The sequence below is a fragment of the Haliotis rubra genome, unplaced genomic scaffold (assembly GCF_003918875.1).
Source record: "Haliotis rubra isolate DU_JTF1 unplaced genomic scaffold, ASM391887v1 Scf32, whole genome shotgun sequence".
Taxonomy (NCBI): domain Eukaryota; kingdom Metazoa; phylum Mollusca; class Gastropoda; order Lepetellida; family Haliotidae; genus Haliotis; species Haliotis rubra.
The window spans coordinates 2,746,866-2,771,513 of NW_025766991.1; the positions used below are offsets into that span (position 1 = coordinate 2,746,866).

At 41.7% G+C, this 24,648-nt stretch overlaps 1 protein-coding gene across 1 annotated transcript in view; it reads left to right on the forward strand.

Annotated features, from left to right (window-relative positions):
* The window catches only part of LOC124283700 (protein phosphatase 1 regulatory subunit 21-like), a 32,314-nt gene extending 10,708 nt beyond the window's left edge, over nucleotides 1-21,606 (forward strand). Inside the window, exons 5-20 of the mRNA XM_046719710.1 lie at nucleotides 1,839-2,003; nucleotides 3,975-4,033; nucleotides 5,868-5,962; nucleotides 7,329-7,531; nucleotides 8,983-9,084; nucleotides 10,814-10,902; nucleotides 11,867-12,003; nucleotides 12,606-12,701; nucleotides 13,058-13,185; nucleotides 13,819-13,986; nucleotides 14,225-14,317; nucleotides 15,707-15,808; nucleotides 16,683-16,823; nucleotides 17,965-18,210; nucleotides 18,951-19,094; nucleotides 20,439-21,606. Of these exons, the coding sequence (XP_046575666.1) occupies nucleotides 1,839-2,003; nucleotides 3,975-4,033; nucleotides 5,868-5,962; nucleotides 7,329-7,531; nucleotides 8,983-9,084; nucleotides 10,814-10,902; nucleotides 11,867-12,003; nucleotides 12,606-12,701; nucleotides 13,058-13,185; nucleotides 13,819-13,986; nucleotides 14,225-14,317; nucleotides 15,707-15,808; nucleotides 16,683-16,823; nucleotides 17,965-18,210; nucleotides 18,951-19,094; nucleotides 20,439-20,462 (1,992 nt within the window). The 3' untranslated portion in view covers nucleotides 20,463-21,606. The remainder of the gene's footprint in view (nucleotides 1-1,838; nucleotides 2,004-3,974; nucleotides 4,034-5,867; nucleotides 5,963-7,328; nucleotides 7,532-8,982; nucleotides 9,085-10,813; nucleotides 10,903-11,866; nucleotides 12,004-12,605; nucleotides 12,702-13,057; nucleotides 13,186-13,818; nucleotides 13,987-14,224; nucleotides 14,318-15,706; nucleotides 15,809-16,682; nucleotides 16,824-17,964; nucleotides 18,211-18,950; nucleotides 19,095-20,438) is intronic.
* Nucleotides 21,607-24,648: the final 3,042 nt, after the last annotated feature.

Below are 24,648 nucleotides of genomic sequence, written 5' to 3' on the forward strand. Positions count from 1 at the left end.
ATTATGTAGATAAATTAGATCTAAAATATATTTCATTATCGGCACAATTTTATCATGTTGTTTACTTCCTGTCTACTGTGATCGATATAATGATTATTCAACTGTCATCTGAAAACTTGACATAATATCTTTGGTAAAATTTGAAAAGAGTGGTGTTTGAAAACAAATCATATATCCATGAAAAGTCCTTGAAAAGCCCTTGAATCTCATGGCAGTATGAACCCTGTCTGTGTGTTCTGGTGTGTGCCTGTGCATTCTAGTGTGTGTCTGCCTGTACCTGTGTGTGCCTGCCTGCATGTGTCTGTCTGTCTGTCTGTCTGTCTGTCTGTCTGTCTGTCTGTCTGTCTGTCTGTCTCTCTCTCTCTCTCTCTCTCTCTCTCTCTCTCTCTCTCTCTCTCTCTCTCTCTGTCTCTCTCTCTCTCTCTCTCTGTCTCTCTCTCTCTCTCTCTCTCTCTCTCTCTCTCTCTCTCTCTCTCTCTCTCTCTCTCTCTCTCTCTCTCTCTCTCTCTCTCTCTCTCTCTCTCTCTCTCTCTCTCTCTCTCTCTCTCTCTCTCTCTCTCTCCGGTGTGTCGGTATGTGTGCCTGACTGTTCTGGTGCGTGCCTACATGTTCCTCTGTATCAGTACATGTTCCTGTGTGTGTGTCGGTATGTGTCTTGCCTGTTCTGGTGTGTGCCTACATGTGTGTGCATGCAGATGCGTAACACTACACACAGCAATATTCCAGCCACATAACATCAGTCTGTAATCAAGGATTTGGTTGGCCGTTCAACGCCGCACTCAACAATCTTCCAGCTATATGCCTACGGTCTGTTGATAATCAGGTCTGGACCAAACAATCCAGTGATCAACAGTATGAGAATCGATCCACGCAGTTGAGATACGATGACAGTGACAACCAAGTCAGCAAGCCTGACCATCCAATCCTGTTAGTCTTATGACAAGCATGGCTTACTGAAGACCAATTCTAACTTGGTGCCTATACATATTGCTTTATGTCGTCAATGAGTATATGATGATTATGGTTTAGAATACTGTGAACTCATATGGCAGAGTGGCCCAGTCGGCAAAGGGGGCTTTAATTCTCTGTAAAGAGTTGCTTCCCTAGGGGACACCAGGAAGCTGCAATCGTGGGCTCAGTTCACCCTGGTCATGTTTCTACCGTATATTACCATCTATAACTTGTATAAGCCGAATTTTGAGGATTAAAAAAGCAGTCTGCAGAAGGGGGTAGGCTTATCTATGAGTTATGCTTTCGTCAAAACTTTTTTCCAGGGGTAAGAAAACAACATCGTATCACTTCACGTGAACAAACAACAGAAGACAACTTTGTCAGTAAAGGCGTCACATTTGCAATTAAACATCACTAGACAAGATTATTTACCTTTTAAGTTCTAAGTTGTTTTTGCTGGGCATTGTATTATTTCCAGGGATTAAGATTACAGTGTGGACCAAAGTTATAATTATTGGTAACTGCCATGGCGGTTGTCTGTGGTCTGTGTTTGCCAGGATTAGGACCCCATCGCGGGGATCGGCTTATGTATGAAACATACCATTTTGACACTGAGTTTAAGGGTCAAGGTTGGGGGTCAGCTTATCTATGGGGTCGGCTTATAGACGGTAATATACGGTATATTGTCAGCCCCATACCCTAGTTTGCGGGTTTTACCAAAGTGGTAGTCATCGGACTCTCCGAGACCTGCTTTACTTCAGGCTTCACTCCCAGCATTAAACCAAACTCACCTACTCCAGTTAGCTTTTGTGTGCTTTTCAGAGATTCTGTTTCTACCTACACATATCATGTCTGTATTTTTCACACCATGTGTTGTACTTACCCAGCTTCATGAGGCGGACCACCAGTATCAGGGCACGATCCAGGAGCTGGAGGACCGGCTGAAACGACTGGAGCGGGAGAACAGTCAGCATGAGGAGGTCCTCAACGCTACCAGGCAGAAGAGCAAGACCCAGGTGGACAAACTCCAGGAGGAGAAGGCTATGCTGGAGGTGGGTAAGGGGCAGTAGGAGGATGGGATTTGGAATCTTGGAGGGAGGTGGGTCTTGAACTGGCAGGATAGGGATGTAGGATGATAGCTGTTGGAAGATGGGGGTCAGAATCTTGGAGGGAGGTTGGTCTTGAACTGGCAGGATAAGGATGTAGGATGAAAGCTGTTGGAAGATGGGGGTTAGAATCTTTGAGGGAGGTAGGTCATGAACTAATTTGTTTGAATGGCATTCTGGTAGTTGGTGGTATAGAGATGACAAGACTTTATGGATGATCAACTTCTTTATTTTGACAATGGCGATGTTTCGGTATATATCCTTATACCGTTTTCAATCACCCATTAAAACAGTATAAGAATCTATACCGATACGTTGCCATTGTCAAAATATAAAAGTTGATCATCCATAACGTTTTGTCATCTCTATAGGTCTTGAACTGGCAGGGTGGGGCCGTAGGATGATAGCTGTTGGAAGATGGGGTTTGGAATCTTGGGACAGGAGGGAGGTGGGTCTTGAACTGGCAGGGTGGGGCCGTAGGATGATAGCTGTTGGAAGATGGGGTTTGGAATCTTGGGACAGGAGGGAGGTGGGTCTTGAACTGGCAGGGTGGGGCAGTGTAGGATGATAGCTGTTGGAAGATGGGGTTTGGAATCTTGGGACAGGAGGGAGGTGGGTCTTGAACTGGCAGGGGTGGGGGGCCAGAGGGATGATAGCTGTTGGAAGATGGGGGTTTGGAATCTTGGGACAGCAGGGAGGTGGGTCTTGAACTGGCAGGAAAAGATGGGGGAATCTTAGGATGATAGCTGCTGGAAGATGGGGTTTGGAATCTTGGGACAGGAGGGAGGTGGGTCTTGAACTGGCAGGGTGGGGCCGTAGGATGATAGCTGTTGGAAGATGGGGTTTGGAATCTTGGGACAGGAGGGAGGTGGGTCTTGAACTGGCAGGGTGGAGCAGTAGGATGATAGCTGTTGGAAGATGGGGTTTGGAATCTTGGGACAGGAGGGAGGTGGGTCTTGAACTGGCAGATGGGGTGGGGACAGGAGGAGGAGGTGGGTCTTGAAGGGATGATAGCTGTTGGAAGATGGGGTTTGGAATCTTGGGACAGGAGGGAGGTGGGTCTTGAACTGGCAGGGTGGAGCAGTAGGATGATAGCTGTTGGAAGATGGGGTTTGGAATCTTGGGACAGGAGGGAGGTGGGTCTTGAACTGGCAGGGTGGAGCAGTAGGATGATAGCTGTTGGAAGATGGGGTTTGGAATCTTGGGACAGGAGGGAGGTGGGTCTTGAACTGGCAGGATTGTGGGTGTTGAAGTCTCAGGGAGGGGAAGGTGGCTGTTAAGCTGGCAGGATGTGACTGTAGGTTGGTGAAGTCCTAGGGAGGGGCAGGAAGGAGGTGGGAGGCATAGAATGGAAATAAATGGGGATGTAGAGTGGGACAGAAGGGAGGTGGATGGAATAGCTGAATATATGTACATGACATACTGCTTCATAATGTATAGGCACAAGAATTGATCGAGATATTATTATCCCCCCACAAAGTGAGGAGGCCGGATTTTGTTTGAGCTCCATCTGTCGTTCGTCCGTCCATCCGTACGACATGATGAGGACAGATTTTTTTCAAAAACCGTAAAAGATAGGGAAACCAAATTTGGTATGTGTTTTCAGGACATGAATGCCTTGATGGAGTTCGAAAACGGAAACCGTGTTACAATTTGTTGCAGAGGTATGGCCCTTGTCATGAGTTTCTTGACTTAAAGCACGGTATCCCCAATGGGAACAGATTTTCTCAGTAACCATTATAGATAGGGAAGCCAAATGTGGTATGTGTTTTCAGGACATGAATGTTGTGGTGGAATTACAAAACAGGATCCAAATAGGAACAGAACACTGTGGTGGGGGATATTGATGACCATGTCTTCTTGTTGGGATTGTACTCTGTCACAGATCAGTGATAGTTTCTGATTGGATTCCCTCAGGTGAAGCTTCAGACTCTGGAGACAGAAATCAAAGAGTTCCGAGGACGGGCTGAGTCAGCGTAAGTAACTGACACTAGACTAGTACTGCTGCAGGCTGCATTTAAAACTGAACATGCCCAAGACAACCATTGGCCTTTACATATCAACACAGTGCACTCTATACCACACACTTGCCCAAACAAACCAGTGGTCTGTGTAACACTACCAAGTACTCTCTGAACCAGGTACAATGGCTTGTTAACACTTGTTAATTGTACATAAGCTCAATTTAGTTGGGATAGGTGCACTGACAATATTTGTTCAGAATGGGCACTAATACCATGTGGAACGACTATTATTGACACCTTCTGTACATGTGTTTCAGGGAAGATAAGCTGGGAGCCCTTCATTATTGACACCTTCTGTACATGTGTTTCAGGGAAGATAAGCTGGGAGCCCTTCATTATTGACACCTTCTGTACATGTGTTTCAGGGAAGATAAGCTGGGAGCCCTTCATTATTGACACCTTCTGTACATGTGTTTCAGGGAAGATAAGCTGGGAGCCCTTCATTATTTGACACCTTCTGTACATGTGTTTCAGGGAAGATAAGCTGGGAGCCCTTCATTATTGACACCTTCTGTACATGTGTGTTCAGGGAAGATAAGCTGGGAGCCCTTCATTATTGACACCTTCTGTACATGTGTGTTTCAGGAAGATAAGCTGGGAGCCCTTCATTATTGACACCTTCTGTACATGTGTTTCAGGGAAGATAAGCTGGGAGCCCTTCATTATTGACACCTTCTGTACATGTGTTTCAGGGAAGATAAGCTGGGAGCCCTTCATTATTGACACCTTCTGTACATGTGTTTCAGGGAAGATAAGCTGGGAGCCCTTCATTATTGACACCTCTTCTGTACATGTGTTTCAGGGAAGATAAGCTGGGAGCCCTTCATTATTGACACCTTCTGTACATGTGTTTCAGGGAAGATAAGCTGGGAGCCCTTCATTATTGACACCTTCTGTACATGTGTTTCAGGGAAGATAAGCTGGGAGCCCTTCATTATTGACACCTTCTGTACATGTGTTTCAGGGAAGATAAGCTGGGAGCCCCCTTCATTATTGACACCTTCTGTACATGTGTTTCAGGGAAGATAAGCTGGGAGCCCTTCATTATTGACACCTTCTGTACATGTGTTTCAGGGAAGATAAGCTGGGAGCCCTTCATTATTGACACCTTCTGTACATGTGTTTCAGGGAAGATAAGCTGGAAGAGCCCTTCATTATTGACACCTTCTGTACATGTGTTTCAGGGAAGATAAGCTGGGAGCCCTTCATTATTGACACCTTCTGTACATGTGTTTCAGGAAGATAAGCTGGGAGCCCTTCATTATTGACACTTCCTTCTGTACATGTGTTTCAGGGAAGATAAGCTGGGAGCCCTTCATTATTGACACCTTCTGTACATGTGTTTCAGGGAAGATAAGCTGGGAGCCCTTCATTATTGACACCTTCTGTACATGTGTTTCAGGAAGATAAGCTTCTGTACATGAGCCCTTCATTGTTTGACACCTTCTGTACATGTGTTTCAGGAAGATAAGCTGGGAGCCCTTCATTATTGACACCTTCTGTACATGTGTTTCATGGGAAGATAAGCTGGGAGCCCTTCATTATTGACACCTTCTGTACATGTGTTTCAGGGAAGATAAGCTGGGAACCCTTCATTATTGACACCTTCTGTACATGTGTTTCAGGGAAGATAAGCTGGGAGCCCTTCATTATTGACACCTTCTGTACATGTGTTTCAGGGAAGATAAGCTGGGAGCCCTTCATTATTGACACCTTCTGTACATGTGTTTCAGGGAAGATAAGCTGGGAGCCTTCATTATTGACACCTTTTGTACATGTGTTTCAGGGAAGATAAGCTGGGAGCACTTCAGCAGCATCTTCAAGGCAAGCTGGATGTTGCTACCAGGATCATCACTGACAAACTGCCCTTCATTGACACCAGTATGTACTGTTGTCCCTCATCCTTCCCCTGCCATACCAGGGACTAAAATACCCAAGAAGGTCCGGGTTAGAATGAACCTTCAGTAACCCATGCTTGTCGTAAGAGGCAACTAACGGGATCAGGCTCGCTGGCTTGGTTGACACATGTCATCGGTTCCCAGTTATGCAGATCGATGCTCATGCTGTTGATCACTGGATTGTCTGGTCCAGATCCAATTATTTACAGACCACTGCCATACAGCTGGAATATTGCTGAGTGCGGCGTAAAACTAAACTCACTCACTCACTCAGGGACTAAAATCGAAAATTAGCTGTAGTGGTATGCAAAAGATATTGCATTTCATGATAACTGATAATGGTACAGCTGATCCATTAATGGAGATTATTAGCTGAGTGTGTCTGTCTCATATGTTTTATACATTAATAATAATGAATAATATGTCCATTTATATAGCGCCAAACTCCACACTAGGTATGCTCATAGGGGTAATAGTCAATAGGACAGCACATTATTACCCCGGATAACCCAAGCTGCCTGTTAGGCGCTAGAAGGTTATGGTCACATGACTTATTCCACCAGGTACCCATTTTCTGCTGGGTGAACAGAAGCAATTTAAACAAACTCGCTTGCCTAAGGTGAGACCACATGTGTCACATGTGCTTCAGTGTGGGTAGGACTAGGAATGATATAATTTGTCCTTTGGCAAAACTTATAGTTATTTTGTATTGTTAAGACATCCTATTTCTATGCAGAAACACATAAGGGTAATAGTTTCCTTATCATATGTCATTCTTAAATGATCAATGTTTAAGTCATAAAGTCACTCAATGAGGTTTCTTTGGAAACTGCACATGGGTACAGTGTTTGAGTGAAATGCCCTATTTATCAAAATGATTTGGAGCCATCTTTGCCTACAGAATCGGCTGCACATTGGAAAACCCATCTTAACTTATTGTGATCATTGGTCAGTAGATTGTGTAAGCAGACTTTGAATAGATGTATGGAGTTCAAAAAGTAGTTCCTACTGTGTGACTTCATTTGCATATATATTGGATTGTGGTACCTAGTTTATCACATTCTTTTATTGCATTTCTAACACTATTTGATATATGATAACTTGATGAATTACTCTTGTTTATGTTTATGAGAATTCTCTTGATGGTAATTTGAATATTATGATTTATGTTGCAGTTACATTTTGTAGGTTAATAGTCATAACACCAGAATTGTTGACTTCGTTTTTCCAACAGATACTTATTTTTTCTTCATCTGTAAAAACTTTTGAAAGGATCTGTTCATAATACTTAGGTAAACTGAAACCTATATTAAGAAGTGTTGTTTGAGTGGATACTTGTGTCTTCACAGAAAACCGAGACCTAAACAGCCTCAATCTCCCCACACATGATCGGAAGCATCAGCTACGAGCCCGGGAGCTGGTCGGCCAGGCCTCCAACCTTGTGGCAGAGCTGGTGCAGGGCTTGTCCAACTTCTACACTTACAGTGAACAGAGGTCTAAGATATACCCTGCTGATGGCGTCTCTGAACCTCTCAGTCAAATAAACTCTCAGGTACGTAGCGTGTGTCTAGGATCTTCCCTGCTAAGTCCCGGGTTCGATTCCCCACATTGTTACAATGTGTGAAACCCATTTCTGGTGTCCCCTGCCATGATATTGCTAAAGCGGCGTAAAACCTCTCTCTCACTCACTCACTCACTCACTCACTCACTCACTCACTCACTCACTCACTCACTCACTCACTCACTCACTCACTCACTCACTCACTCACTCACTCACTCACTCACTCACTCACTCACTCACTCACTCACTCACTACTCTTCCCTTTTGGGATTCCTGAGCAGTATGGTTGCCTAGTAACTGGACAACTAAAAGTATTATTTCATGGTTACAATATGGACTTAGTAAGGTCTTATGCTGCTTTTAGCAATATTCCATCAAAATCACGGCAGGTGACACCAAAAATTGGCTTCAGCTATTGTAATAAGTGACTGATTTAACCATGAGGCTACCAGATTGCCCCCGTACAATTTGGAACCTGGCAGAAGTCTTGACACTGTTGGGCATCATTAATACTTCTCTGTGAAGATCCTGGTTGGAATTCTCCAGCAACCCATGCTTGTTGTAAGAGGCTGCAAAAGGGATCAAATTAATAATCAAGATCAAATTAATAATCAAGATCAGAATCTCTGGTTGATGCATGCCATCACATCCTACAGCCTGTTCAGCTTGACCTGAGCTACTCTACATATGCATGACCTGGGAGGTCAAATGGCACAAACGGCTGGTCGAGTTAACTTCATTAGATAGGGGAGCAAAGAATGTTGCGTGCATACATGGATTCGTTACAGCCCAAATCAGAAACATTAAACTATCTGTAGCTTCTTTTTAAAGAAAGTTAGGACATTGCTGACGATCTTTCGACACAGAGATGTCAAATGGCAACCTTGTCTCGGTTGTTCGGACATGTTGACAATCAACTGACAAAGGTGCACCCCTTGACAATAATAGACCGAACCAGTTGTGACATGGTCACGCAATGCATTAGTATTCACTTGATCAGGTCAAGCTGAACAAGCTGTAACTGCATAGATCGATGCTCATGTTCGTCACTGAATTGTCTGATGTGATTATTTACAGACCTCTGTCATGTTACTGGAATATTGTTGCTTAATACCAGAAACAACCAAGCAAACAATGCTCATTCTATCAATCACTTGTTTGATTACCCATACACAGTTATGTACAACCTGTCATGATTTGTTTAACATGAATAGTGCAGACTGTGGCATTAAATAACATTGACTCACCTGTATTCCTAAGAACTGAGAATTAATGTATTAACCAGGATCACGTGTGAATGAAATCTGCAACTTTATGCATATTGTTTGTATTGACCACTTTGGCCAGGATTTGGGAAACATCTTAAAGTTTACATGCATGGAAACGTCAGTAACACAATCAGTGACAATGTGCTTTAAGTGTTTGATTGTTTCTGTTTTCAGTATTGTAAATACCTCCATGAAAACCTTGCCTATCTGCGCCCAGTGGAGCAGTCTCTGCAACATTTCTTTGAGTCACTCAAAGAAGATGCCCTTACAACACTAGTAGGTGTTCAGAATTATAATAATAATAATAATAATTGGCAACTTATGTAGGGCTGAACTCCATGCCTGCTGGGACATGCTGTCAACACATCCGACATGATGGACATTTGACACTGGATAACCTAAGCTGTGAGGTGCTAGAAGGTTAATAGTCATATGACTTATACCACCGGGTACCCATTTATCACCTAAATCAGAAGATGAATTGATTTTTTAATTATTGATGACAACCAAATGTTTTTGTCTGCTACTAAAGTAAAAGTAAAAAGTTGAAAAAGGGGAATAGATATTTTGGATGTATGTTGTACAATAATGCACCATGATAACTTCACATATTGTTTTAGACATATTTACAAGCCCCTTCCTAACAAGCGCCCCTATTAAAAATACATAGCGTGCAGAGCGCCACCGCAATCATACTGCCACGCTAATGTCTCGAAACAAACTATAGTTTATAGAAAATGGATATCTTGAGTTAACCATGAACAGTATTTAGCAATGTTGTATCTACAGTTAAACATGAACTGCATCTAGCCATGTTGTATCTACAGTTAAACATGAACTGCATCTAGCCATGTTGTATCTACAGTTAACCCATAAATGGTATCTAGCCATGTTGTATCTACAGTTAACCCATAAATGGTATCTAGCCATGTTGTATCTACAGTTAACCCACAGTTAACCAAATGGTATCTAGCCATGTTGTATCTACAGTTAACCCATAAATGGTATCTAGCCATGTTGTATCTACATGTTAACATGTTGTATCTACAGTTGAAATGGTATCTAGCCCTGTTGCAATGGTATCTAGCCATGTTGTATCTACAGTTAACCCATAAATGGTATCTAGCCATGTTGTATCTACAGTTAACCATGAACGGTATCTAGCCATGTTGTATCTACAGTTAACCCATAAATGGTATCTAGCCATGTTGTATCTACAGTTAACCCATAATGGTATCTAGCAATGTTGTATCTACAGTTAACCATAAATGGTATCTAGCCATGTTGTATCTACAGTTAACCCATAAATGGTATCTAGCCATGTTGTATCTACAGTTAACCCATAAATGGTTAGCATGAAATGGTATCTAGTATGTTCTATCTACAGTTAACCATGAATGGTATCTAGCCATGTTGTATCTACAGTTAACCTTGAACGGTATCTAGCCATGTTGTATCTACAGTTAACCTTGAATGGTATCTAGCCCTGTTGTATCTACAGTTAACCTTGAACGGTATCTAGCCCTGTTGTATCTACAGTTAACCTTGAACGGTATCTAGCCATGTTGTATCTACAGTTAACCTTGAAGGTATCTAGCCATGTTGTATCTACAGTTAACCTTGAATGGTATCTAGCCCTGTTGTAACTACAGTTAACCTTGAACGGTATCTAGCCCTGTTGTATCGACAGTTAACCTTGAACGGTATCTAGCCATGTTGTATCTACAGTTAACCTTGAAGGTATCTAGCCATGTTGTATCTACAGTTAACCTTGAATGGTATCTAGCCCTGTTGTAACTACAGTTAACCTTGAACGGTATCTAGCCCTGTTGTAACTACAGTTAACCTTGAACGGTATCTAGCCATGTTGTATCTACAGTTAACCCATAAACGGTATCTAGCCCTGTTGTATCGTCAGACAGTCATGAGCTGCATCTAGACATGTTGTATCCTCAGATGTGTTTTTAGACATGAAATGAAACTGACATGATGTATCTTTTTTCAGGAAACAGCCACAGACTTACAGGGATTTTCAAAAAGCTTTGTCACAATGGTGGCTTATATGAATAAACTGTTGCCTTATCAGCTGTCAAGGTAGGTACTGTAACATGTACGTGTTATTACCTCAAGCCATTACCCTGAGACAATCCATAGTTTCAGTTTTTCACAAATGTTCCTTCATGATGAGTTATTATGAATTCATATTCACCTGATTTGTGACCATGGCTCTATGCACAAGAATCATCCATCATTACATCTCAGGGGTAGAAATAACCCATTGCCCGATGTTCGAGTCCAGTGTTTTTTTCTGTTGGGCAAGCAAATTTGTATATCACACTGTACCAGTGTCCAGTTGACTTTCCAATGTTAATTATGTTGTTTATGTAAAAAATCAGCAGGAAAACGGTCGGTATAGTGGAAAAATTATCAGGGCAAGTGACATTACATGTGCCACTGTTCCACTGTTCGAGTACACTAGCAATTTTAAAGTTATTTCCACCCCTGCATCTGTGTTGGGGCGCCTTGTTTGTACAGCTCGGCCATGTCAACTTGAAACTAGAATTCCTCACATGGGGAAAATGGGGAAACCAGTTCTTGGAGGCCACCTGTCCTGATATTGCGTAAATATTGCTGGAATATAACCCTTCTCACTCACTAAAGTTATCATTTTGGCTGTAGAACTAATCACAAATACCCCTCCTTATCTTAAGGTCGAATAAAATGGATTTGGTTCTCAGACTAAGAGACTTGCATTGCATTTTCTCTTTATGTCAGCCATTACTTTGGCCACAATTGCCTTATATACAGGGGCGGTAGGGTAGCCTAGTGGTTAAAGCGTTCGCTCATCGTGCCAAAGACCTGGGTTTGATTCCCAACATGGGTACAATGTGTGAAGCCTTTTTCTAGTGTCCCTTTCCGTGATATTGCTGGAATATTGCTGAAAGCGGCATAATGTTATACTCTCTCACTCTATCACTCACCTTATATACAGACTGACCTATATTAGAACATGACTAATAAGCCAACAATACGTGTGAGTGTATTTATGTGTCCACAGTATAGAAGAGGAGTGTGCAGTGTCTTCCTGTACGTCAACACTTGCTGCCAAAAATATGGAGCTGTACAAGTCCTTAAAAAGGCTGAATGCCACCTTCAACAAGATAGAGTCGTACACCACCATCCTTGCCGCTCAAAGTAATAACCAATCTTCTTCTGTCAGAAATTATCATTGATATTTCAGCAAATAGTATGTGGGGTTTTGTTTCCAATAAAACCTGATTGTGATGATTGGGGAGGTGACCATCGGGAGATAATGTTTTAGTATGCCCTAATGACATGCTTTGTAGTTAAAGATGTCAACTGATATGCCTGGCCAATATTCAGACTTGCTGACTTTTTTATGCATGACAATCATCAGATTATCAGGTGCAGACATGAATATTTCCAGAATTGGGGGGCAGTGGTGTAGGCTTATGGTTAAAGTGTCCGCTTGTCACGCCGAAGACCCAGGTTTGATTCCCCACATGGGTACAATATGTGAAGCCCATTTCTGGTGTCCCCCACCATGATATTGCTGGAATATTGCTAAAAGCAGCATAAAACCATACTCACTCACTCACTCACTCATTTACAGAATGCCATCATATAGCTGGTATATTTCTGAGTTTGACATTTAACAACAAACCAACATATTGACTGGTATACACAAACAGTGTCAAAAATATATTTCACTCCCTGCATTGTTTTCATGGTCAGTGTATCTTGTATATATGTCCAATTATTCTGCTGTGTTCCAGGTGACAAGGGCCAGAACCCCCACCCCCAGTCTAACTATGGGTCTCTCTTCACGCGGCTGTGTAAAGCTCTCAATGACATGCATGAAGCAGTGAAGGGTAGGTTCTGCAGCTTCTGTGTTCTGTCCTGGAAATCAGGATGTTGCTGAGCTTAGTGTAAGACAAGGCACATACAAACTAAGTAGTATCAGTTCATAAAACCATAAGATATTAGGGGCCTGATCCACAAAGCATTTGTAGAACTACAATATTCGTAAGCCTATAATAAACGATATGGTTACAATAACTTGTAACAATATTATGAACACTTTTGGATATTTAAAAATAAACATGCATTAAGTCATTTACCTGATCAATGAGTGAGAAGGTGACAGCCGTGAATTTCCTCTTTGAAAAATACATGTTTTAACAATATAATCTTGTCCTTATATCATGTTTTGCCATCACTTCCACAGAGGTTTCGAAGCACTACAACTCCAAGGTCTCCCTGGAGCACCAACTTCCAACAGCCACACAGAAACTGAAGACAACCGATGAATGTGTCGTTGCATCTCTTGTCTCCCTCGTCACCAACACAGGGAAGGTGAGTAACCATGGTGATACTGGCTGATCTTACTCATAACAATTGCTGATCATAAGAGGCAACTAAAATATATCATTTCTTCAGGTTTTGCACAAATATTGTGGACCGTTTTCAGTAATTACTTTGTTTTGTGCTAACTGGATTATATTATTCACTGCAATGATATTCCGGTATATTGTTGACTCTGACATTGTTCAGTTTCCTACCATGACATTGAAGAATCCTTGACTTTGATTTGTACCTGTGTGTTGACGAAGCGATGTCCAAAACAAGAGATGATTCAAAGAGGCAGTTGATGTTTTTATTGTGGTCCATTGCATATGTATGGCTGTTGCTATGTGCTGCATCTGAGTCCCCGCTTCTGAACACACTCTCTGTGCCTGCCCGGATCTCATAATGTTAGCCTTACGACTACTCAACACTGTGGATACCTCTTTTATATTCAGCCTTTCCACACAATAATGCTTACATGCTCCAATTGATATTTCTCAACTCTCCATTTTGACTACATCAAATTTCAAAACACAAAAGGTTTATCTCTGAATTCCCTCAATTCCCTAAACATGCTGCACATCACAATGTTTTTACAATTCCTCTATGCTTTGATATCTCATGTTTATCGTCTGTTTACAGATAGCTACATTCATGTCAGGCAATCTACCATTCTTCACTGAGACTGCTGGGTATCGCACCCGTGGTAGTAGTATAGGAACAGACAGCGAGCAAGACGGACCTCGATCACATCCAGCTGTTGTCCATTTCCGTCAACGAGCTGCCAACTATATCTCCTGTATATCTAGGGTGAGACTTTACTTGGTTCTGTAAAGTGGAACCCCGCTAATCCAGACAGTAGTATTCCCCAAGAAAATGTCTGGTTTAACAAACGTCCAAATATAATATATGAATTATGGACTCAAAGTAATTTCTATACATGCTTATGTAATCATTCTAGGTTACCAGGGTCAAAACTAATAATTTTCACTGTATATCAAAATCTCCACTCTGATGCATTGTTAATATCTGTATGTTCTCTGTACAGACCTGTCCAGATACTGTACCTCACCGGGTAGCAGTACAGAACAGGAAGACGCTACTCAGCTCCAAGGAGAGTAAGGAAGGCTTAGCTAAACAGGTTAGTGTTTTCTGTCTTCTCAGGGTGGACACTTGGTGACTGTACAGAATTGTGTCCCTTGGCTGTCGAGATCCTTTGAATATGTTCCCAGAGCTGTGGTCTGTTGTCCCTGAAATAGGTGTCTTTATGTCATCCGTTCACTGTTGCAGGTGTCTATGTTGTATCTTTTGTCATTGTTACAGTGTCCATTAGATCTTTTGCTGGTGTTACAGGTGTCTGTTACATCTTGTTTCTTCCTTAGATCTGTAGTCTGTTCCAAGTGTCTGTTAGATCTTGTCTCTGTGTTGCAAGTGTTTGTTACATCTTGTTTCTTCCTTAGATCTGTAGTCTGTTCCAAGTGTCTGTTAGATCTTGTCTCTGTGTTGCAAGTGTCTGTTACATCTTGTTTCTTCCTTAGATCTGTAGTCTGTTCCAAGTGTCTGTTAGATCTTGTCTCTGTGTTGCAAGTGTCTGTTACATCTTGTTTCTTCCTTAGATCTGTAGTCTGTTCCAAGTGTCTGTTAGATCTTGTATCTGTGTTGCAAAGTGTGGGTTACATCTTGTTTCTTCCTTAGATCTTTAGTCTGTTCCAAGTGTCTTGAATCTTGTCTCTGTGTTGCAAGTGTCTGTTACATCTTGTTTCTTCCTTAGATCTGTAGTCTGTTCCAAGTGTCTGTTAGATCTTGTCTCTGTGTTGCAAGTGTCTGTTACATCTTGTTTCTTCCTTAGATCTGTAGTCTGTTCCAAGTGTCTGTTAGATCTTGTCTCTGTGTTGCAAGTGTCTGTTACATCTTGTTTCTTCCTTAGATCTGTAGTCTGTTCCAAGTGTCTGTTAGATCTTGTATCTGTGTTGCAAGTGTCTGTTACATCTTGTTTCTTCCTTAGATCTGTAGTCTGTTCCAAGTGTCTGTTAGATCTTGTCTCTGTGTTGCAAGTGTTTGTTACATCTTGTTTCTTCCTTAGATCTGTAGTCTGTTCCAAGTGTCTGTTAGATCTTGTTTCTGTGTTGCAAGTGTCTGTTACATCTTGTTTCTTCCTTAGATCAGTAGTCTGTTCCAAGTGTCTGTTAGATCTTGTCTCTGTGTTGCAAGTGTCTGTTACATCTTGTTTCTTCCTTAGATCTGTAGTCTGTTCCAAGTGTCTGTTAGATCTTGTATCTGTATTGCAGGTGTCTGTTACATCTTGTTTCTTCCTTAGATCAGTAGTCTGTTCCAAGTGTCTGTTAGATCTTGTATCTGTATTGCAGGTGTCTGTTATATCTTGTATCTGTGTTACAGGTGTCTGTTAGATCTTGTATCTGTGTTGCAGGTGTCTATTATATCATGTTTCTTCATTAGATCAGTAGTCTGTTACAGGTGTCCATTGTCAGTGTTACAGGTGTCTGTAGTACATCTATTACCTCTGTTCCAGGTGTCGGTGTTCCAGCAAAGGTGCGGCAAGCTGGAGCAGGAGAAGGAACACTGGATGCTGGAGCTTCAGCTGCTGAAGATCAAATATGAAAACGAGGTGCAGGTAGGTGCTGCCAGTCTCCTTATTACCATCAACACACAATGTCTGTGTCATGCATTTTAAGGCTATGACTGTAAATCGAATATGCTGCTGTACAAAATGTGTTAGCAAACAGTGACTGCCCCTGCTGAGATAGTTTCTATATTTTGCCAGCGTTGTTTGTCATGCTACTAACTTAGGCCCTTGAGGAACCCTATGATATTGTCTGGTAATGATGCGTATAACAGGTGTGGCTTAACAATTTTTTTTTCAGGCCAGAGAGCAGCATCGTGCTGGATTCTAGGCGCACAAATTAGCATTATTATTATTATTATTAAAATACCTAGATTAACTTCACTGTATAAGTCAATATTATTTGAATTGCAAATGACATTATTAGGCCAGACCAATGTTATTTCTTGTTTTACGGATATTTGTCCTCAGAAAACCTAAAGGCAGGAGGGGAAAAAAATAAAAATAAAATCATCAGTCAAAGTAATATTCCATCTAAATACTAAAAGTATGTTACTTTTGGCAATTCATGAAATGTATATGGGGCAAAAAACAATCTAAAAACAAAATTTCTTGTATGTTTACATTTTTGGTCAATAAAAACATTAGAATTTTATTTTTTGAGCGGGGAAAATTAATTAATTTTTTTTTCTTATTTTTCAAAATATACGACAGGCGGATCAAGAAATAAAATTGGTCTGGCCTTATAAACTTAAAAGAGTTTCAAACCTGTCTTTAGGACGGGTAATTCTATTACTCTTCCCCAAGAAGATCAGCAGTTTGCTTTTGAAGTGTTTGTTACCTGTTAGGAAATTCTAAGTTTTGACAAATTAGGGAATGATTGTCTGTTGATGTCTGTTGTGATGAAACCTTTCAATATTCCCAGAAATCCAAAACCCTTGAGAAGGACCTACTGTCTTTAAACAACAGTGATAAGGTTGGATCTATAGAAGACAACCTGGACACACAGACCCCAACTCCACGCAGTGCCAGTCTCAGCTCCAGTCCAGGAGTTCAGACTAACATGGTGAGAGAGGCAGCACTAAACACACTGTATGGAGACTGGGCCACATGGCTGACAGACATAGGGGAGTGTCCTTAGGACATTATCAAGTTTGACAGGAATTACATGTTTTGACAAATGATCACATTTTGATATATGCAATGATTCTGATTGGTTCATGTTTTAAGGGACATTGACTGATCATCATCCAAAATGTCCTGACTTACGCTAAAAAATTTAAATAGTAAAATTTAGACATGTAGCCTATCAAAAGTTGATAAAAACTAAGAAATGTTAAAATGTCTTGTCTTGCAAAATTACTGGACAAAGTCACAAACAATTGTAAAGAACCAGTAGACATGGAGGCTGTATGCTTATTTACATTCAAAAGATGATGCTATCTTGTGTATAAACTCTTCTGAATTGTTGCCGGTTGACCTGACATGTCCATTTTGAACATGCAGCACTTGGCATTACTTCCTACTGTTGATGATGTCAGATGTAATGGAGATTAGATCACATGTCCAATGGAGGAAATTATGACTCAGGGAAAGTAAATGGTATCTTCCATTCAGTCATTTCCATCAAGTTGTGTTGTCTTTATCTTTCAAAAGTAGGTAACTTGCATCAGTTTCAGGATTCATTTATGCATAGAGATCGGCAGTGTCTTTCATATGGTGATGCATTCATTTTACAATACTTCATACAGGGCTCTACCCATGGAGATCCCGGTTAGAATTGGTCTTAAGCAACGCATGCTTCTCATAACAGGCGACTAATGGTATCGGGTGGTCAGGATCGCTGACTTGGTTGACATATGTCATCGTATCCCAACTCATGCTCATGATGTTGATCACCGGATTGTCTGGTTCAGACACGAATATTGCCGAATGCTGCGTTAAACAACAAATCATACATTGCTCACTAGCCCTGACAATTGGGATCGGGTGGTCAGATTTGCTGATTGGGTTGATGCCTGTCATCATATCCCAATTGTGTAGATCGATGCTCATGATGTTAGTCACTGGATTGTCTGGTCCAGACTCGATTATTTACAGACTGCCATCATGTAGCTGGAAAATTTCATTGTGTAGTATAAAACAATGAACAAACACTAACCCTGTATATCTATGTCTCTGATCTATATCTCTTCTTCTCCTTCCAGCTTGGTAAACTGGAGAGGGACGCTGTTATCAACAATGATGTAGACAGTCGTGAGCAGCTCATCAAAGACCACTTCGGGAAGCGGATCAATGATATGACTCTACAGCTGCAGCAGGCTGACAGCAAGTGTGTCAACTTCCACTCGGAGGTCCGAGCACTGCACACGCAACTACTGCTGGCCGACAAAGCCAAGGCGTCATCAGTGGAAGAACTCACAGTGGCCAACCAAACACTGGCTCAGCTCAAGGTGAGGAGGAAGTAATATTCCAGCTATATCATGTCGGCGGGACACCAGAAAGTCTTCTCACTTTGTACCATGTTTTCAGTGTGACAACCAAATGCTTTAACCCCTAGGCTACCCACTGACTCACATGGTGAGGACAAACTGGTTTATGGGCTGGGGATACAGAAGTGTTAGTTAGGCTTTAGTTACATCTGTGAGACACAGAGTTAGATACGTTTGATCAGCAATATTTCAGCTATATTATAAAGTCCCGCTTTAGGGACCGTTCATAATTTATGGCTTGGGGGGTGATGATGATTTTAAGGGAGGGTGACCCATTTAGTTCTGGAAAAGTAGGGGGGGGAGGGTCATCAATTTTGTACACATGTACTGAAGGGATGGTTTCAGCAATTTTGTACATAAAAAATATTTTAAAAATTATGGAGAGGGGGGGTCATTGACATTGTACATGCTTCCCCATAAAACTCATCATTCTCCTAACCAACCAAACACCCCCCACCCCACCCCCACCCCCAAATTATGAACGGTCCCATAGTATCTGTAGTATTGATGATGGGAGATTTAAAAAATGGATTCAGTCGGTCAACTTAAGACACCTATTCATTGAAAGAATAACGAAACTAACGTTTCTAGTTTCCAGCTATTTGAGTAACCAAGAAATCTAACATGTAACTGTATCAAATAATAATGGAATGTTGCCGATGTTGCCCAAGTAGATGTTTCTGAGTTGTTGATGTTGTCAGGATGAGCTGCAGACAACATCCCGGAGTTACGAGGGTCAGCTCAGCATGATGAGTGACCATCTGGCTGGGATGAATGAAAAGTTGACTCACCAGAAGGACGAAATAGATGAACTTAAAATTCAGCTTCAGAACACATCATCAAAGGTAGCCTTATTTCAGCCATCTTGGTTTGTTGTTTAACACTACTTGCAGCAATATTCAGTTATATGATGGAGATCTGGCTGGCTATTCTCGAAACGTTCGTAGTCCTACGAACTTCTGACCGCCTCCGTTGTGTAGTGGTTAGAGCGTCCGCCCGGAGAGTGGAAGGTTGCGGGTTCGATCCCCGACCGCGTCATACCAAAAGACATTAAATATGGTACTTGTTGGTCCCTGCCTGGCGTTCGGCATTAATGGGTAGGTACAAGGACTGGTGGGCTCGGAGTCAGTATTATGTGTCTGAGTGGGGTATTCATGCTTCACTGCGGCATGGTATCTCAGTGGGTTAGCACTATAAAACCAGCTTCAGTCTGGGCTAGTACAAGCAGCCGCACACATACACATACACACGCATCCACGTCGTCATATGAGCGAAATATTCTCAAGCACGACGTTAAACCCAATTTCACCTCACCTCACCTACGAACTTCTTAAGCCCATTCTTAACATATTAGCTACGATCAAAGTTAAGAATTCTTAGGGCTACGAACTTTTCGAGAATAAGGGCCCTGGACCAAACGGTACAGTGATTGACGTCATGAGCATTTATCCACACAATAGTAAAACCATAATTTTGCACTTGAGAACAGTATTTACTTTGTCCCTTAGAGGTTTTTTTGTTTGTTGTTTAACAAGATCGCACTCAGCAATATTCCAGCTAAATGGCGGCAGTCTGAAACTAATCAAGTCTGGACCAGACAGTCCAGTGATCAACATCATGAGCATTGATCTATGCAATTACTATATGATGACATGTGTCAGCCAAGTCAGCGAGCCTGACCATCCAATCTCGTTACTTGCCTTTTATAACAAGCATGGGTTGCTGGGGACCAATTCAGACTCAGATTTTGAGGTATAGCAACAGCACGATTTTGCATAATGTATCTGTGATAGAGCAGGACCAGACCTGTCTGCTTAAAGTTATTAAACAGTACTGACAATTTTGAAAAAAGCTTTATCTTTTGTGTTTAAAAGAAGAAATTATGTACACAACATGACATGACGAATTATTGGGTTGTAATATCTGATAATCACATGAACTAGAGAAACTAGAAACTCCCTTCCTAATTTTGATTCCTCGCATCCGACATTACCTCGATTTTGAGTTCATCATGAGTGAATTTAAGAGTATCAAATTTCAGCTGAAGTTGTAGAATAAAAAGAAAAAGGTTTAATGCAAAGCTACAGTATAAGGCACAAGCACATGTTTTTGGGGTTTGTGAATATATTTATACTCTGAATATCTTGATGGTTGGATTCATCCTAAAATAATTCTTTCATCTTTTTCAGGGTCACAAGAAGGGAAAGAAGTAAGGCCAAATGACTGGACAATGAAACTAAACATAATAAGTATATATTCACGAAGATCTTGGGTTGACATGCAGAATGCTTCAACAGACAGTATCCATGCACTCAGCTTCAGCAGCAAGAGTGACCAATGGGATCAGAGGATGCTCAGCTGAAACTGGAGTTCCACATGAAAATGCCCATTCTTCCTGATTATGGTAGAAGGAGACTTACTGTGATAAGAACAGTCTGACTGAAAATGGTCAAATTGGTCAGAAATATGTTAAAGATAATCAGAAATCTGTACAGTAAATTATAAAATATGTGTTGTGGCGAACCACCCAGCATTGACATCTGTTGTTCTAACAAGTCATAATGTACCTGCCGCTTCGGATCAAGTAGTGCTAGAAATAATGCAGGTGTATGCAATTTGTGTTCTCTTCAGACGGTGGTGCAAGCTTAACTTCCTGGCGGTTATAGGGCCCTTAAGTTTTGCAAGGCGGTACTAAGATGGTTCTCAGTTCCCTTTGCGCGCATCAACATGCAATGTGCGAGACGGGCCCAGCTTACTTCCGTTACCAGACTTACGGTGACAAGCGTATATACAAGAACCAGTTCTGGTTCCAAATTGTGCGACTGCAGAATATGACTTTACTAGACTGGACCAAGTGTACAACCATGCTTCGCTGTCACAGCTGTTGACAGTCGTAATAGCTGGCTAACTTAGGGATGGTTAGATCGCGAAATTTGTTATTCCTGCAAGGATTATTGGTTCCTTACTGTCAACTGGCAACCATGAGACCATTCAAAAGGTATGAATCGTTGTTTGTCCCCGGAAGTACTAAGGTCTCGCAAAGTGCTGTTACCTACTTACCGGCCCTATTCCCACACCTATATATATATATATATATATATACGCACTGTTAACATCACTGCTGTTAGCGGTCTACTTATGTGCAATAGCATCTCCACACTGACAATAGTCTGCTGGTAGCTGTGTAGAAGTCACAGATAATGCCACAACCTAACTCTGGTTTAAGTATCAACATATAAATTTTCCATGATATTAAACTTTGATGTTCTTCATTACAATTATTGCTTTCTGTGGCACCTTATAAAACATTTTCAAACATTGTATTGATGGTTTCTGGACTAAAGGATGTAATATGCAGTATTGCCTTGTTAACTTAGACTCCTGAAGTCATTAAAATGTATATGGGACATGGATACAAATATAATACTGATATCAGTTTATGTGAGTGAGTTTAGTTTTATGCTGCACTGAGCCATATTCCAGCTATATGGCAGCAGCCTGTAAATATTTGAGTCTGGACCAGACAATCCAGTGATCAATATCATGAGCATCAATCTAGGCAATTGGGATACGATGCCATGTGTCAACCAAGTCAGCGAGCCTGAACACCCGTTCCCGTTCGATTCGCCTCTTATGACAAGTATGGGTTACTGAAGATCAATTCTAACCCAGATCTTCACGGGATCAGGTTAAGATCACCAAAACTTGATTGAAGCCTTTTGTTACAGATTGCCATTATTATCATGTTAGGGACTGGCCATTTCTTATAGGGAGGGGATTGGTGAGATAGGGGTGTCTTGAAAAATGGACAGTGAAAAGGGTTTGGGGTTTGAAATTTTTGTTTTGAGGGGCAGGGTGGTGATATGAAAGAATGACACAGTTCTATTTTTCCAATTTAAAGATACTTAATTAAACACTATTTAGGAATTGGTGGGGATGGACCATGAATATTTTGCACGTTTATCTTTTACGGGTAAGAGGGAAGTCCATTCATAACTGTTATATAAAATGGATCCAGGCTGTCAGTGGAATATGATCCAGAGCTAAGACCAATCCCAACCCATTCTGTAATGAATGACCAGTCATAACCTTACTTCAGTTTTCAAGGATACAGATAATCCACATGCCCATCTTGTCACTTTTGGCTGAGGGTTCTCAAGCAGCGTTTTTCGTCATCTGTATTTTACAGGGTTCATTATACCAATCTTCTTCAACCATTGCTACAAGGTCGAAGGCGACCACAGTTTCATCCAAGGATGACCTTTTCGAGTCAAGGCCATGACGCTGTTCAAATTACCTCCCCTTGATTTGACGTTTCCATGGTGACATTGTAGTTTCTGTTTAAAATGAATGGGCACCCACAACAGTTATCAATCTGTGAAATAATATCTTAAAGTGAGTCCCTTTCTGCGTCCCCCTTCTAATCCAAAATCGAATGTTGCTATGCCCAAGAGCCTATGACATTTTCCAGGTTCTGAATCTCCTATCTCAGTGGACTCCATTTAAATGTAAATAGTTACTTGTTTCTTTCAAAATAATAATTTTCTGTGACAAAGCGTAAGTCAAGCGAAGGAAAACTAAATGGCAAAGCCATGAAGTATTGTTGGTGTGATTTCCAGAAAGAGGTTTCACAAAATCAGTGCTTCAGGGGATTATGTACACTATGTTGATCTATTGACGGAGGAGTGAGCGAGTTGAGATGGGTTTTGAGGCGGGGACACTTGAAATTGGCTTCACTCAATGTACCCATGTGGGGAATCGAACTGGTCCTAGGCCTGACATGTGAACGCTTCAACCATTAGGCTATACCAGCGCCCCTTACAGGAGGAAGAAGGTGCATGCATTTTAATCTAGGATTTTAATTCAGGTACTGATGATGAAGATTTCATGGTATCCAGTTCATTGAAATAGATATAATTACAACAGACAGAGGCTGTGTGTTTACTCGGGGTCTGATTACATGATGATGTATGTGAATGATGTGATTATGGATAAATGTGAAACTGATCAGAAGGTGAAATGTGTTGAATCTGTTTTCTCATTTTCGTGTTCCACAAAAGTGTTAGTGATAGTAAATCCCATACATTTACATAGGTTTATGGTTGTGGAAGAAATGAGCCTGTGGATCCTCGGCCACGCTGCACAAAGCGATCGTATGGCAACGACTGTCTTAGGTGAGGTGAGGTGAAATTGGGTTTTACGTCGCGCTGGAGAATATTTCGCTCATATGACGACGTGCATGCGTGTGTATGTGTAGGTGCGGCTGCTTGTACTAGCCCAGACTGAAGCTGGTTTTATATTGCTAGCCCACTGAGATACCATGCCGCAGTGAAGCATGAATACCCCACTCAGACACATTATACTGACTCCGAGCCGACCAGTCCTTGTTGTACCCATTAATGCCGAGCGCCAGGCAGGGACCAACAAGTACCATATTTTAACGTCTTTTGGTATGACGCGGTCGGGGATCGAACCCGCGACCTTCAACGACTGTCTTAAGTTTTAGTATGGGGTATTAATACTTAACGCAATGATTGATTTGTTCAACGGGATACGGTAAGAGATTTTAGCCCAATAATTTCTGACAATCGTATTTCTATTAAATAAATAAATATAAGTTTGAGTATACGAGTCACTGTAATACTAATGTTAACGGGCTGTGGGATAGCCTAGTGGTTGAAGCGTTCGCGTCAAAGGCCCTGATTCGATTCCCCAAATGGGTGAGTGAGTGTGGTTTTACGCCGCTTTTCTGGGACACCAGAAATGGGCTTCAAACATTGTACCCTCGTGGGAAATCAAACCCGGGTCTTCAGCGTGACGAGCAAACACTTTACCCATTGGGCTACCCCACCGCCCCTCCCCACAAGGGTACAATGTGTAAAGCCCGTTATGGTGTCATCCGCCGTGACATTGCTGGAATATTGCTAAATGCGGCTTAAAACCCAATTCACGGACCCAAGAACACTTAGATCTTTGCATTGATCAAAGCACGCACTACCGTGAAGGCCCGGGTTAGGATATTGATCTTCAGTAACCCATGCTTGTCGTAAGAGGCGACTAACGGGATCGGGTGGTCAGGCTCGCTGACTTGGTTGACACATGTCATCGGTTCCCAATTGCGTAGATCGATGCTCATGCTGTTGATCACTGGATTGTCTGGTCCAGACTCGATTATTTACAGACCGCCGCCATATAGCTGGAATATTGCTGAGTGCGGCGTAAAACTAAACCCACTCACTCACTCAAAGCACGCACTGGATCCTCTAGTTTACTGGCTGAGTCGCAATACTGTATACGATATTTGGACCCAGGCGCCGGTCATTTTCGTGTTACACTGGGACAAAAGATGCACTAACACACTGAGTATGGGTAGGCAATACTCTGCTATATTACGCCCTG